The 14,738-nt window shown below is 40.4% G+C and overlaps 2 protein-coding genes across 4 annotated transcripts in view; one reads left to right on the plus strand and one right to left on the minus strand.

Moving 5' to 3' along the window:
* Nucleotides 1-293: 293 nt before the first annotated feature.
* On the minus strand, nt 294-11,877 carry ak9 (adenylate kinase 9). Of its 3 annotated transcripts, none has more exons than XM_047328418.1 (33): nt 11,653-11,877; nt 10,825-10,923; nt 10,541-10,604; nt 10,413-10,465; nt 10,226-10,322; nt 10,013-10,125; nt 9,760-9,921; nt 9,405-9,527; nt 8,813-8,887; nt 8,493-8,594; nt 8,205-8,344; nt 7,810-8,108; nt 7,498-7,580; nt 7,178-7,325; nt 6,779-6,934; nt 6,343-6,488; nt 5,988-6,191; nt 5,637-5,912; nt 5,394-5,512; nt 4,952-5,171; nt 4,768-4,821; nt 4,403-4,603; nt 3,982-4,200; nt 3,646-3,862; nt 3,362-3,563; nt 3,068-3,214; nt 2,728-2,936; nt 2,264-2,460; nt 1,920-2,089; nt 1,290-1,388; nt 1,054-1,156; nt 799-913; nt 294-634 (listed from the first exon to the last, which is right to left on the minus strand). In XM_047328418.1, the coding sequence occupies exons 2-33, from the start codon at nt 10,915-10,917 to the stop codon at nt 426-428; spliced, it is 4,815 nt and encodes a 1,604-aa protein (XP_047184374.1). In that variant the 5' UTR covers nt 10,918-10,923; nt 11,653-11,877; the 3' UTR covers nt 294-425. The 3 variants fall into 3 exon arrangements, with proteins under 3 accessions (XP_047184374.1, XP_035472613.2, XP_047184375.1); XM_035616720.2 differs by having other exon boundaries at nt 5,394-5,515; XM_047328419.1 differs by lacking the exons at nt 10,825-10,923; nt 11,653-11,877 and having other exon boundaries at nt 5,394-5,515; nt 10,558-10,581.
* Nucleotides 11,878-12,168: 291 nt separating this feature from the next.
* Nucleotides 12,169-14,738, plus strand: part of fig4a (FIG4 phosphoinositide 5-phosphatase a) — a 37,776-nt gene continuing 35,206 nt past the window's right edge. The window contains exons 1-3 of the mRNA XM_035616723.2: nt 12,169-12,445; nt 12,600-12,715; nt 14,406-14,504. Of these exons, the coding sequence (XP_035472616.1) occupies nt 12,617-12,715; nt 14,406-14,504 (198 nt within the window). The 5' untranslated portion in view covers nt 12,169-12,445; nt 12,600-12,616. The remainder of the gene's footprint in view (nt 12,446-12,599; nt 12,716-14,405; nt 14,505-14,738) is intronic.

Consider the following 14,738-nt stretch of genomic DNA (forward strand, 5'->3'; position numbering starts at 1 on the left):
AGAGATTTATTGTTGTGATTTATTGTTTATTGTGTATTGCACAAAAAGCTGGTCTGGTGTAGTTGTCTGGTCATTAATCCATCTTGACATATTAATGCTGAGTCATCAGTGTATTTCAATGGCCCGTCCCCCAACTGTCTTGTGTTCCATTCGTAATTTGAAGAAACATGCCGACCCAATGTTTATTTCATATTAGTGTCAAATGCAAGGCACGGAAAGGAAAGGGCAGTATTATCAGTGAATGAAACAAGGTTCAAGTAACATTACAAACAAAATATTTTTTCCAGCCATGGTGATGAAGGAGGCTTTATTACAAACACCCAAAACAGGTTACTTTAAAAATATACTTCAAATCACTTTTTTTTTGTCTCACAGGTCATCACACCATATTAATAGTGACTGTCAAAAGTGCATAACAGGCACAGCTACAGCAAACAGCTGGATCCCTGCATGTCTCCCAAAGCCAGGAACCTGTTCAGTTTGAACTCAAAGTCAATGGGACGTTCACCCGGAGGCCTGTAGTTCCCTTTCACTGTTGAGCTCAAGTAGGGAATGAGGGCACAGTTCTCTTCAAACAAGGCCAACTTCTTCTTGTACATCCGGCGACTCTGTTCTGTGCTGTCGTGGTTGAAAGCTGTAGAAATGTGAGCTTTACTTTAGAAAAAAATAATACTGTCACAACTTAGATGTCTGGAATTTCAAAAGTTACTATAGCAAGTGAAACAAAATAAAAAAAACATGTCTCATATTCAACTTCCTTACTCTCCTTCCAATGAGTCAACCTTGAATCGTGTTTACCTTTCAGATAGAAGGCCACATAGAAGACAGCTGATCTTTTCACGCTGAGGAAGGGATACTTAGGTTTAAGACACCCAACAGCTGTCATGGCCTTGATGACTGCTACTGACATACCCTAGAAAATACAGACTTCACTCAACACAGAGCAGATATCTCAGAGAAGCACCTCAGAAATTCATCTTTATAAAATGTCGACAAAATCTGTGTAGATGGGACACGTATGGTATTTTCTTCTAGGTGTGGAGAGTTTTTGACCTGTTCCAGGTAACCCAACGTTGGAAGGGAGGTGAGGGGTACAGGAACGCAAAGAGGAGGAACTTTTCTGGGTAGAGTTTGGTCCCAGTAGGTTTCAGGAGTCCTTGATTGATAATATGTGAACAAAGTTTTAGTTAATAGAGGCAGTAGAGGGAAGATTCATCTCAAGTCTTATGCACATATTTGTACAGCTGAACATCCTTGTAAGAAGAAAATATGCAAAGAGAGTGCCACACCTCAAAAACATGTCCCGTTCCTTCTCTGTCTTACAAATGTAGATCCGTTCTTTGTATTCGACAGCATATTCCATCTTTCCTCGAACCAGGGCTTCATACCTAAGAATGAACAAGCTTTCCATGAATAGAAATTATCAAAAATGGTAGAGACGAGGGCAGGAAGAAGAGATTTGACACTAATTAAGTCCTCTTGTGATACTTGGTTGTGTTTGTTTTGACACGTCGAGTGAATTTCTGTAGGTTGCAGACATTGTGTGCTTGTATTCAGTCATTATTGTTGTTAACATTAGGTTACATTATGTGCTTTCAAAATGAACTTCGTATAGAATCTTCCGGCCAGTAAAAAGGGCTCAGGACCATTTACACATTTGCTAAGGTAAAATGACATAATTGTTTATACTCTCAAATTAAAACCTCTGATATCAATATGTATGTCATATGTGTTTCCAAACACATGCTGATTGATTTAAAACAACTGGTAAAGAGTAGTTTGAGTTTGAGTATGTTTCTTTTAAAACTATCCTTTAAAAAAATAATCCAGCGGTATGCACATTTTATTTGCATTTAGAAAGACAGTATATTTTCAAGTAAGAGAGAAAGATTTGAACTTTCCAAGTGTGCTTACTTTACCTTTGCTTTCCATCCAGGTAAGTGACGGGACAAAAGCCCTGCATCTCAACTTGCTGTGGGAACTTGTTCTTCACCTGAATTGGTGTTAGCTTTCTCGGCAGCAAATGGGGCTGTGGGAGAGTTTGTGGGCAGCCAGGGGTCACAAATTGATCTGGAGTGGACATGAACATCTGTGGTAGAGAAAACAATACAGCATACAAAGTGTTATATTTTCTTTCAGTCACAGTTAAATAAGCATTTTAACCTTTAACTGAAATCACACAAATTATTTAAGATATAGGAACTTTCAAACTTTGAACATTTGATATCTGTGTGCAAGTTTCCCAGAGCTCCATGACACTGACCTCTGAATGTTCTTGACCACACATCTTGTAATATTTTCCTCTGTACTCAGGTGCATGAGTCAACGCTGCAACTTCAGAACTGTCCACCAGGTGACGACGTAGAGCCAGACAGACAGGGCAGTACTGGCCAAACTCTCCAAGTCGGAATTGCAGCTCTTTTGGTGTGATGCAAAGTCTGTTGATGCAGGCGGCTTGGCCTGCAAAATTAAAATGCATGTGGGGGATGATTTAATATGTCATCTTAAGTGTGATCTAGATTTAGATTTATCATTTATTCACTTTAAATTAATTTCTCTCTTTTCCCTTTTTAGTTTTTTGCGTGTTTATGTTATTTAGTTGGTCAGCACCTTCACGCATCCACTTGACTTAGAATTTCCGAGGCATACAGTGTTTTAAAAGTTATTTTTATTTCAGGTGTAAAAAGCAATGTAGGGCTCATGCCTGGTTAAGCTGCGAGTACTTACCCCTGCATGTCCTCTCCAGGTAGTTGTGGATAAATGTCATGCTGATACTGACTTCCTTTATTATGCTATTCCAGATCCACCATTTGCTCTTTAAGCCATCAAGGAGAATCCAGTTCTGATATTGTTGCTGGAAGTGTTTCCTCACCTGCTCCACCTCCTGCCTGTAATGGGAGTTACGGATCTCAGTGTTGTCGTGCACCAGGTGAGGCCTATAATGAGAGGGAAGAGGGGGAATAGGATACAGTTTTTAATATTATCTTTGAAGGCTTGTGATTTTTTAAAAAGCCACAAAGACAATACACTGTGTTGATTTCTATTGTTGTGTTTAAGTTTTTCTCACTTGTTGGGCTTCATCTTGTCCAAATGACCTCTCTTCAGCACCTCCACTGTGTCCAGCTCAAGCTCAGTAACTATCATGGGGATGATGCTCCGAGAACCCATAAGCTCTGCCTGCTTAAGTGTCATTGGAAAGCCGTCCAACACATACCTGGAGGGCAAAAATAAGTAAATATTGTCTTCAAAAACATCCGCAAACCTGTGCAGGTTTAATTATAGTAATAACTAAGAATTTAGACTGCTTTCAGTCCTTGAGTTTTAATAAACACATAAATTGAACCCCCTGTCACCATCTTACCCTTGAGTGCTGCACACTGCTGTCATGAGCGCCACCTCCAGACACTGAATGGCCAGTTCATCAGGCACAACGAGGCCCTGGCAGAGATGCTTTTTCATCTGGACAGCCAGATCAGTGTGCTCCTGAGTGTCAAGCACCAAACGCATAACACTGCCAATGGACAGCCGCGCCAAGCCATATTTTTGAGCAAACATCTGTGCCACTTGAAGACCAAAAATAAAGAAAATTAGAGCTAGACATATTAGAAAGCGGGCACTTTGAGTGGAGAATTTTGTCAGTCTTACCAGTGGTTTTTCCTGATTTGGGTGGTCCGAGGACAGCTATTTTAACAGGGAGGGATGGGGAGGGCTTGGGCTGCCTGAGGTACTTCAAAGGGTTGAGCATAAATGTGTTTAGGTTCTCCTTAGATGCAAAGAAGTAGATATACTGATTGAAGATCAGGGTATGTGTGGCATTGAGAGGCCACTGCAGAGGCTGGATTAATTCTCTTTCGTTGTATAGCTGGAGAAGAGGGATGTGAGTGGATCAACAATATGTTAGACAACTCCTAGAACTTCTATCAATGACAAATCAAAGGCTGCATGTCACAGATGATATGGCTGTCTCTGACTTATTTCTACCTTGATGGGATCCCAGCAGCCAAAGGCACTGTGGAGCTTGTACGAGAAGACCAGCAGCTTCAGTGCCAGTCTGTTTGAGATGGGTTGACATTTTTGCAAAAGTGACTCCCTGTTAGTCAGCAGAGGCTGGAATTTCTGGAGGAGCCGATTCCGGACGATTCGGGGCTTGGGAGATGCACTGATAGAGACACTGGGTATGTTTTGCTCACCCAGCAGCTCCTGGTTATAGAAAAAACAAAGGAAAATATATAAGGGTAAGTAAAGTTCAACTATCTACAGAGTAGAGCTCATTATAAACTTTAAATAACAGCAGAAATGGTAAGAGTGGCAAACAAATCAATGTTTGGGTAGTAAAGGGCTTTTGTGTGTGTATGTGTGTGTGTGTATGTGTCAGTGTGTGTGTATGTGCATGTCTTTTTACCGTTACAGTAACAATATTGTTTTCATCTGTCACAAAACGCTCCTGTATCTCCATTTCCAGCCTCTCAATGGCTGCATCCTCAGTCTCCTCATTTTCTGCGTGTACATCATCCTCTTCTAAAGGAAACTCCTCCTCCAGCATGGCTTCTATCTCTGCCTCTATGTTGTCTGCGTCTTCTCCGTCTTCTTCATCCTCACGATACTTGAACAACCGGGTTATGTGATAAGGAGGAGAGGAAAACAGTTCACCAGTGATGGACAGGAGATAACCGTGGTTATAATGAGATGGTTTGTGTGGCTTGTGAAATGAGTTTCAAATTTCCCCTTTGTGGGATGAAAAAAGGAATATCTTATCTTATCTCTTACATCAGGACCGTTCTCTTCCATGAGTTCAGCTCTTCTCTTGACAATTTTCTCCTCCTGTCCCAAAGACATTGAGGTAATTGTGTCCGATATTTTCACAGTGTACACTAGATTTCTGGGAAGACAGCACAACTAATGCTTCATAATAAAGTTGGAAAATGCTATAATTATTTAGCAACTTGCTCACCCGATTTTTCTTACGCAGATCATGAAGTAGTTTCTGCTGTGCTTTACGGTGGTTGCGACGCTCACGCCACTTCTCCAGGTATGTCGGCAACAGACGTTTCTGAACTTCTGTGACATCCACTGACATGATTATTACAGTGTCAGGGAAAAGCTGTTGCTGCAACATGTACTGTACCTCATCAGGATTAATTGGGAAGCCCTCCAAGATAAAACCCGTGGACCTACAAGACAAGATGTAATGTTAAGGTCAGAAAATACCTTGTACTGTCAGCTGTGCAGAAAAGGAAAGAATACATTTTATAACTACTCTAAAGCGATGCATATAAACACACAAAATGCATATATAATTAATGAAGGCCAATACATTTAAGAGGATTAATGGTGGGGCAGGATGTGTGTGTGTGTGTGTGTGTGTGTGTGTGTGTTTGTATGTGTGCAAGTACATGTATGGTTCTTCTTTCCAGTATGGCGCGATAACCATGTCCAGGATCTCTGGAGTAAGTGGATCTCCCTCAGCAAGGTAGGCTTTAATGGCCATTTCCTCATCAGTCAGTTCCATTTCCTGCTAGAAAACACAAAAAACGAAAATGCACAATAATTCACCAAATATTGCGTCTAACCAGAACCTGTTTTGAGGCAAAATAATAGTGGAAATCTTGCTACAGAGAGGGTTTATTGATGCGGACCTCTGTGTCATTCATGTTGGCAGAGGTATCCTCCTCCGCCTCTACGTCATTCCCCCTGGCTTCCTTTATCAGGGTGTCCAGGTACTCAGGAGACTCCTCTGAGGACTCTTCCTCATCAGCATAAGGCACCCGCGCCTGTGTTTTGGCCATGATGAGCATTTGGAGCTGCTCCCTGAACTGAATATAGAAGAGGCCAAGCTGCTGGGCAAGCCACTCACCATGAGAAGTCTTTCCTGACGCACGAGTGCCAAGTAAAAAGACACGCAAGGCAGGAGGCTGGGATAGAAGATAGAAATATGTGAGAAATCTTCGATTATTTTACCCTTTTTTTTTGGTCTTGTCAGCTTGTACCTTGAGAGGCTCAGTCCTTGCAACAAATTGTGTAGGGTCTTCAAGGAAGGCATCTCTTGCTTCTGTGCTGGAGAAGTAGAAGATCTTCTCTCGGTACTTAGCTGCAATTTCGTCCGTGCAGGGCCACAGCACATTATTGTTTTTTAAGGCCACGGGGCAAAAGTGATGAGCATCACCCAATAATCTCTTGGATGTGGTGCCCCCCTGATTTCAATGAGAGGGATGAGAGTTTAATATTAGTGAAAATTTGCCAACAAATCTTTAAAACAGCCCTGTATCTTCAAGTTTATAAACCTGTAGCTTAAAAAAAAGAAGAATTCAGTGATTGTGGGTTTAAAGTGAAAAGACTCCTCACTTTACTTTCTTCATCCTCCTCCTCTATGGCATCATCATCACCGCCGCCCTCCTCAGCTCTCTGCAGCTCTGCTAAGGCCTCGTTGTCCTCTTCCTCCTCATCCAGGTCCACTGCTGACAGCTCCCAGGGCACATACATGAAGGGCTCTGAAGAAGAGTGAATCAGGGAATGTGGGTAATGTTTTTCCTATTGTGTAGGACATCTTTGATACTGTATTCTATTATAAATGTTTTAATAATAATTTCCTTTGGCATATCTAATTTTATGTATGGGTTAGATGGCTAAAGATAGAAGAAACAGACAGTAAAGAGTGAATACTAACAAATCAAAAATTGTTAGTGTGGAATAAATAAATAAAAATAATTAACTGAAAGACATGAGGTTTGTGGTGCAACAACAATTCTGTGATTGATACTGTGAGAATAGTTACACCCACTCTCCATCTGAAGGACCATCTCTTGAAGCAGGTCCTCAGGGCTTTTGCCATCTATCTCCAGTACTGAGTAGGCAACAGTCAGAGCAGGCTGCATTTGCTCCCATTCAGACAGAAACTGTTGTTGTTGCAGTTTATGGTCATTCATCTCTGGAGCATCTGGATAACCCAAGTCCCAATGATCAGGTAGTATCACAGTTTGAGCAGCAGAGAGAGGAGAGAATAGACATTTGTAAATACAGAGAAGTGGGTCCAATTTTGGTAAAACAACAGCAATTTATGACACTCCACGCTCTCCTTGTACATCTCATACATTCCCTTCAAAACAGTCTTCAAGTGCAATATTATAAATTGACATAAAAAAACAACTTGTTTGCCGTGCTTTGTTTCTGTGTCTCCTACCATGATTTCCCCCACTGTCTTTGAGACAAAAGATGATGTCAGGCAGGATTTCGCCCTGTTGTAAGGATTCCATCTGGGAAAGGGTCTTGGGAAAGTTGTCAAGCACCCAACCTGTCCTGACCTCTGTATCTGTGTCTCCCTCTTCAATCTGTAACATCAACCCCATTAGCATCAAATTAATGTAAATGAATTCAATAAATGAGAAAATTAAAATGGCAGTCTCAAATAAAGTTACAGAGTGTGTTAATGTGTAAACAAACATTAATAGGACCAAAAATCTTGTGCAAAGGCAGCTGCCATGTTTTAGATCTTTGACATACCTCTCTCATATGGTTCTCCAGTGCCTCTGCATACAAGCCAAAGTGAGACATGCTCAGTTGTTTCTCTGAAGGATCCTTTGTTACTGAGAACAACAGAGAACTTTTAAATTCTGTTAAAGAATCTCTCACACTAAGCTTCAGTGAGACGCAATCTGACCCATAAAACAACTATGATAGTGTCAGAGAGAGGGATTTAAACATCTTTCCACCACAGTTTCAACTGATCAAATAAACATACTCACAGTATTGCACAAGAACATACAATATGACTATACAGGTGAATATAACAATCATATACAAAGCTCAACTTGCCTAAATCCTGCTCCATCTTCTCCTTGGTTTTCTGTATAGTGTCCTGTGTAGTCTCCTCTTTGATTGTGTCAAGCTTCTCCTGTTTACCCTTGGCCACCAGTTCCTCCATGTCAAGCACCAATGCATCGCAATGTTGTGCTAAAAGCTTACATAGGGTGCTCTTCCCTGCTCGAGGGGGCCCAATGATTGAAACTCTGCAAGGGAGCCTGGGCATTGGAGGAAGTAAGTACCGTCTGGGGTTTGTGACAAACTTCTGGTAGGCCTCCTGAGATGAGAGGATGTACAGCTTGTCCTGGAAGCTGTGCAGGGGTTGATATGAGAGTTGGCTGTCAGTTTTGTACAGTCTCAAAATTATAGATTCTTCGCCTGGCCATAGACTTCAAAAGATCACTCACCCGACAGATAATTTAGACTTGCCAGGAATGACCTGACCTTCCTTAAGTGCAACGGGACAGGTTCGGCCCCAGCGGCTCCTTCTCCACCTGAAGCCAGGGGCCACCACCTTGGCGGAGGACATAATTCTCAGTAGGTCCTCCTGAAAAAGAGATTAATTTCGGTTAACACTACTTATAGCTGAATTAGAGGTGAATTTTAGGGGAAGAACTACATCAAAATCCCTGAATACCCCAACAAATCTTAGTATCACCCAAGCATCAACAAATATATGGTCACTAATGTCAGACCGTGTCAACATCTTCTGGCAATTCATCATCATCGGCCTGGTATAGGAGGATGGGAATGGAGACACGCTTTATAGCCATGGATCCAAGACGGGACATTACAGACTACAGACAAAAGAATGAACAAACAAACGTCAGCCCAAAGAATACATACAGCAGGTAGTTGTAACATGCACATCTACGCTCAAACACATTTCACACAAACTGCCCTGCTGTCTCACATTTGAGGCAGCACCAGACTAGTCCTGGTTGCAAATGAAAAACTTCCTATATTGACCAGATCAATTCAACAGCAAATAATATAGCAAAGATTGAGTCTTTACAGAGTGTAGCTCCTCAGGTGTGTTGTTTCCATCCAGCTCCAATAGGTACATGGGGTTGTGGGCTTCCATGTAGTCCTGAAAAAAAATCAGGTAACTGGGTTTGTGTCTACTAGGCTGTGTTCATGTAATGCTCCATCTGTGCATCAGCAGTAATATATGTGTCAGAATTCAGATAATGACAAAACATAAAAATACATACATCTCTTCATTGGATAGTAAACTTGTTCTATAGCAAACATTGTAGAATAACACATCTCACTATTCTGGATTGGCGTTTGAACAATAATGCTGACTTCCAACATTTTGAGATACTATCTGTGACAGTACAGATCCAAAGTTGCCAAAGCTTAAAAAAGGATGAAAGATGAAATCTGGCTCAGCACTCTGGCATGTAAGAACAATGACCCTGAAGGCATCATGAGTGCTATCTGAATTTAGAGTCCAAAAACAAACTTCTATATGTTGTGCTAGAAATGAATATTCATGACTTCATTTCAAACAATTAGCTCAAGTAATAGCTGTGTCATATGAGGATAGCGTTCTGTTAAGTTTATTTAACGTCTGACTAATGTGTGAGGCCTTCATAGCTCACCTCCAGTGGTCTCAGCACTGTATCCTTGTACATGTTGATTCTAATGAAAGCATTTCTGGCCAAATTCTCTGTTGGCCACACCAGCTGGTCAATAACATCCTTTTCCAGTTCCTCTTCAGCAGGCTGCATGTAAAAAAACAACAACATATTAGTATGATAGGAAATTGTTGCCTGACAGCTTTCTTGTTTATGGTTTAAAATGTAAGGTTGTGATTAGCGCAGAAATATTGAAACTAAACAATTGTACTCTTTCTAAATACAAAGAAAATATGGTAGTACAGAAAATATTAATAAACTTATCAGTGATATACGATCAAGAGCAAGTTAGTCCAACAAGATGGGCAGGGTTAATTACAATGGCCTGGGGTGTTTGCTCCCCTTCATCCTCCACTTCCTCATCATTGTCCTCCTTCTTCTTGATGTCCTCATGCCCCCACTGGTTTTTGGTGTATAGCTGCCCTGTCTCTGAACACTGCTTCAGATTTGACAGCCTCTGGGCCAGGTCCTTGTCTGCACACTGGTGAAAGATGAGTGTTAAGTTTAAACATATTAATCCAATGACTTTAAGAAGATGCAAACTCAGACAATACAGAGGATATGGTATTGACCTTGATATTAATGATGAAATCTGGTGTTAGCTTGAGGTTTTTGATCAGTTCAATCTGCTCATTAATCTTCAGACACTCCTCTGAGATGCATGGAAGGCAGCTCAGCACATATCCTGCATCACAACACATTGAGCCATCAAACAGAGGGTGTCTTGAATAGAAGCTTACTGTGCTACAATCAATGATTAAATAAACTCCAAACATATGATTTACCATAGTGCGCCACATCTGGGGAGTCAAGCCTGGCAAGAATCAGCTGCAGCATCTTGTCTTCTGGGATACTTTCCCCCTCAGATAAGATATTTAAGATCTAAAATTATAAGACCAGGCAATTTAGAGGTCTTCAAACACACAAAAGAAAAGGTTAACTTTCTACTATGATACAAAATGTATTACTCACCTCTAGACCTTCCTTTGTTTCATTTGTTATGTGTGTGTTGAGCAGATCTGTATCTGAAACATTTCAAAAGCAGATGAGCAATGTCAGAAAAAACGTGCACAAAGAAAGAAAAGAATAAAATTACTAACCATCAATCAAGATACACCTCCAGGACTCTGCAATTTTTTGGGCCAAGGTGGATTTGCCAACACCCTGCAACACAAAATGACAATTATAATGTATATATGGATTAGATACATAGCCAGTGTTTGGGTGTGACTTCATTCATCACAAACTCTCCAGAATAATATGCTTATTTTTAAAAAAGAAAACAAAAGACACAATTACACGTTGGACACTCTGGGTATGTATTTATATGTGTATGACATACATTTCCGATGTTGTTTGTGTAAAATAGAGAGAGAGAGATTACCGGTTTTCCTACTATGATGAAGCAGGTGGGTTTGGAAAGAAGCGTCTCTCTCTCAACCTCATCCTCTATTAGGTTGTCCACAAACTGGTCCATTAGAGCCTATTCAACACAAGTACATGGGGAGAGTTAAAAGTTACAAACAGTAACATGTGCAACGGCCTATAACTGTTCGCCATATCAAATATATGGTTGACGTTACTGTGTGGGGTCAAACCAGCCATCAAAGGCGTTGTCTCCCTTGGTAAAAAAAAAGAAGAACCAATCAGAATTAAGTTGATTGCTGTTGTTGGGTAGAATTCTACAAAGTTGAAGGGAGGCTAGCCGAGTCTGACTTTTCGACCAATCACAGAGCCGTAGATAGCTATGCTCTGCTGTATCTGCTAGTGACATGCTATGTTGTGTAGACTGCTAACGTTAACGATAGTAAAGAGAAACGCCAACAATAAAGTTAATAAATGACTCAAAGTACAAGTCACTTTCTATTTTGAATATTTTAATGTTGTGCGGGTCAGTGCTAAATAATAAAGAGAGCACCATGGACCAAAAAAATTCCAATAAAATAAATAATACTTCGACAGTAGCAACATTAAGTTCCCATTTCTTCTATCTTTACATGTTGCCAATTGTGTCTGAACTTACCAATAGTAACAAAATGAAAATTATATACATTCATACATATGTATATATGCATACTTTAACTGATGTCTCCATCTTTGACAACTTGTCTTCCAGAAGATAGATAGTGGGGAGAAGCCTCACATACATACATGTTTCACCCTTAGTCACATCATATTGTGTTCACATAACTTGGAATAGACATTTACACACCTTGTTTTCCTGACGCGGGTGTCTGTGCCACTGCTTCAGCGCCAATGTCGCTTTTTTTCTCCTGTAAAAAAAGCTCTCCCTTTATTTTAAATATATCTCTGTGTCAGTGTTTTCACTACCTGACTGTGCGTGCTAGGCTAGCTAGCGTTGGCATAGTAACCCCAAGAACTGTACACAGACACCTGCCAGCCAATATGACACGAGTATTTCCACATGTCATCCTGTAACACCCTCTCTGATTGGTCTTCCCTGCGTTCCATTCACGAAAGATACAAAATTACAACACTACCGACTTCTCTAGTGACAATGACAAAAAAAAGGAGAATTATTCGGGCTACAGGCCCGAATGCCCAGGCATTTGTCGTGCAAATAAGCGTAGTCTTAAATAATTTTAAAGTAATAAAAATCTATAATTTCATCTGTATGTGAATATACAGTCACGGACGGCTGTCTGACTGACTGCTGCTTTCATTTATGTATCGCCCTTCGAGCTTTTTTGACTCAGCGAGGCACCGTAGCAGCTGACGGGAGATAGCTTTAGCAATACATGACGGTCACCTGACAGAAACAAATTTGTGATGCATGCGCCTGTCTGATAGCCATAATCACATGGGCAGCTTAATAGAAATATGTATTAATACGTAAATATTTGTATTAATACGTAAACCTTTTCTAACTATAAGGGGGTATTCAGGAAACGTTAAAAAATTGTTGTTTTGACTGCCAGAGAGGATGTACGTTATCATCACTGGAGACGACTAGTGGCTAACGCGACTAGCTAGCTAAATCAATGGTGAGTAACGTTAGCTAGGAAATGCAAAGGGTCAAAAAAAAGTTGAACGCACAGTTGCTTTAAGAACCTGGGGTTTACTACGCTATGTGTAACTTGTCTGCTTGGTGTTTTTACGATGTGGTTTAATGGCGTTTTGTTTACATGCACTCTGCAGCTCTCCTTTTGTCTCTGATGGATTGTGACTGTTCGGAGAAAACAGAAAAGAAGATGCCTCCGTCTGCGGCTGTCATCAGTGGGATCCAGAGGATGGTTCTGTATGAAACCAGAGCTGTACGTGTGACATGGTGTTTTCATTGTTATATCCACTTTCTCAATACGACTCTCTGAACATCTGGTCACTCTGTGTGCATGGGTTACACTCTCATGGGGTGCAAGTAACCAATACAATTTTTAAACGAATTACTTTGCAACTCATTGTATGCACACACCAGACTGCGTTTTGGTTGCTCTGATGCTTGTATCGTAAGTACATAGGTCAATGTAGTGATTGTGAGGAGGTAATGAGGTTTATTTCTCACTCCTCTTCGAGCCAAAGAAAAGAAGACTGAATGAAGAACCCTTTAATATTACTGCAGTTCCCCATATTTGCACCTTTGAACTATAAACTGTGGCTGCGATGTACTGCCCAGCACAGCCCCAGTCTTAATGATGGAGACACCTTAGTTTCTTCAGGACTAAAACTTATTCAGGAAAAAACTCCCAGACAGTCTGTGCATTCAAATTGTCTATCTCCCTGTGGATAGTAAAAAAAAAGTTAGAATTAAAGGAGCGCTCCTGTACGATTGCGCTATTTCTTTATAACCACTAGATGGCAGCAAACGAGTGGTTGTGATCATTTGCTGCTCCAAGTACAAAAACTTTAATCTGTATGGATTTTCCATAACCTGCCTCAAGTCAGTTATAGGAGTTTGCATCACAGCTTTCCAGACTAGCAAATATCATTACTTTTTATCAGACCAAATTATATTTGGTTTGTACACGTTCGGTATAAATGTAGCACTTGAGAAACAAGTTGTTGTGCGCCGCTCTTCCATGTACACTTTTGAGATTTTGTTTTGCCAATGTTTTTTAGAAAACATAAAAGTTTTCAATTACTGTGTTAAAATGAGGTTGGATATCATTGCTGTCAGATCTATTCACAAACATGTAGAAAATGAGACAGAAAATATATTTGTCACAGTTGAGTTATCACAAATTCTTATTGAACATCTGTCAGCCCATTTTACCGAACATCGGATAAACATTCTGTCTAACTATTGTGGACAAAGGGAGCTCCACTGGATACTGGAAAGTACTGTGTGGAACAGGACGAAATGGCTTCAATGGTTGCGGACTGTACTGATACATGGTGTTCCAATTTAACACTCTTTAGCCATCGTGCTACCTAACTATGAGAAAAATAATGACTTGAAAGAAATGGACATACAAGGAAGACACAAATCCTAACAAGGAACATGTCCTGTGATCACATATGTGCTGTGCTCATGTGTAATCTGGACTGTCACTACTCTAATTCCACTTCCGCTCAAATTCGTGTGCAGTTTTTATGATACATTTCAGCCCTGAATTCCTTTTATGTAACATTTCATAGGTTTCTGATACATTCATTTGTACTTGGGGCCGCTTATTGTGAAGTGAAAATGTTCCACATTTTAAGAAAAAAAGCAAAAAAAAAAAGTGACAAGTTTAACACTGGGAATCACTGTCTATTGGAATATGAAAATATGTATTTTCTAAATATATAATTCTATTTTGTTTTGTCAAAATTGGTAGTTAGAGATTAAGTCTGAACTAAACGTCATCCACGAGAAAGCTTCTTTTGTTGAAAACGTTATTTTTGTGTCTCTTCCACTTTTTACCAGAGGCAGCTACAAAGGATACATTGCAAAGTCCCTTGTGATAATCTGCATTAAACGTATTAAAGCCTACGGTCCATTAATGAACTCATTTTTCTTTTCAGAGGTATTTTTTGGTGGGGAGCAATCAGGCACAGACCAAACACAGAGTTCTGAAGATTGACCGCACAGAACCCAAGGATCTGGTCATAATAGACGATAAGGTGAGAGCAGATTTTCCACCAGAGTTGGTACAGTGCAAATGTATATGCTTACGTAATACAGTACAATACGCCTGGGGGGAAATTGTAAAATCACTCAGCCTGTCCCAAGTGTATCGTGGATGACAGCTTAGCTGATGAGTGCTGAGTGCGCCTCCTTTTCTTCACCACTGCTCATTTCCAGGATCTATGAGCTGGGAGTTGATTTGTTCGTTCGTGTTTCTGGTGATTGGGATT

This window comes from Scophthalmus maximus, chromosome 18 (assembly GCF_022379125.1).
Source record: "Scophthalmus maximus strain ysfricsl-2021 chromosome 18, ASM2237912v1, whole genome shotgun sequence".
Lineage (NCBI taxonomy): Eukaryota > Metazoa > Chordata > Actinopteri > Pleuronectiformes > Scophthalmidae > Scophthalmus > Scophthalmus maximus.

Excerpts from the sequence above, each read along its gene's own strand:
- ak9 (XM_035616720.2), bottom strand. The coding sequence starts at position 10,917 with ATGGACCAGTTTGTGGACAACCTAATAGAGGATGAGGTTGAGAGAGAG. Across the intron at positions 10,466-10,540 it reads GAGGTGTATCTTGATTGATG|ATACAGATCTGCTCAACACA; the intron begins GTTAGTAATTTT and ends GAAATGTTTCAG. Across the intron at positions 635-798 it reads TGTGGCCTTCTATCTGAAAG|CTTTCAACCACGACAGCACA; the intron begins GTAAACACGATT and ends ACATTTCTACAG.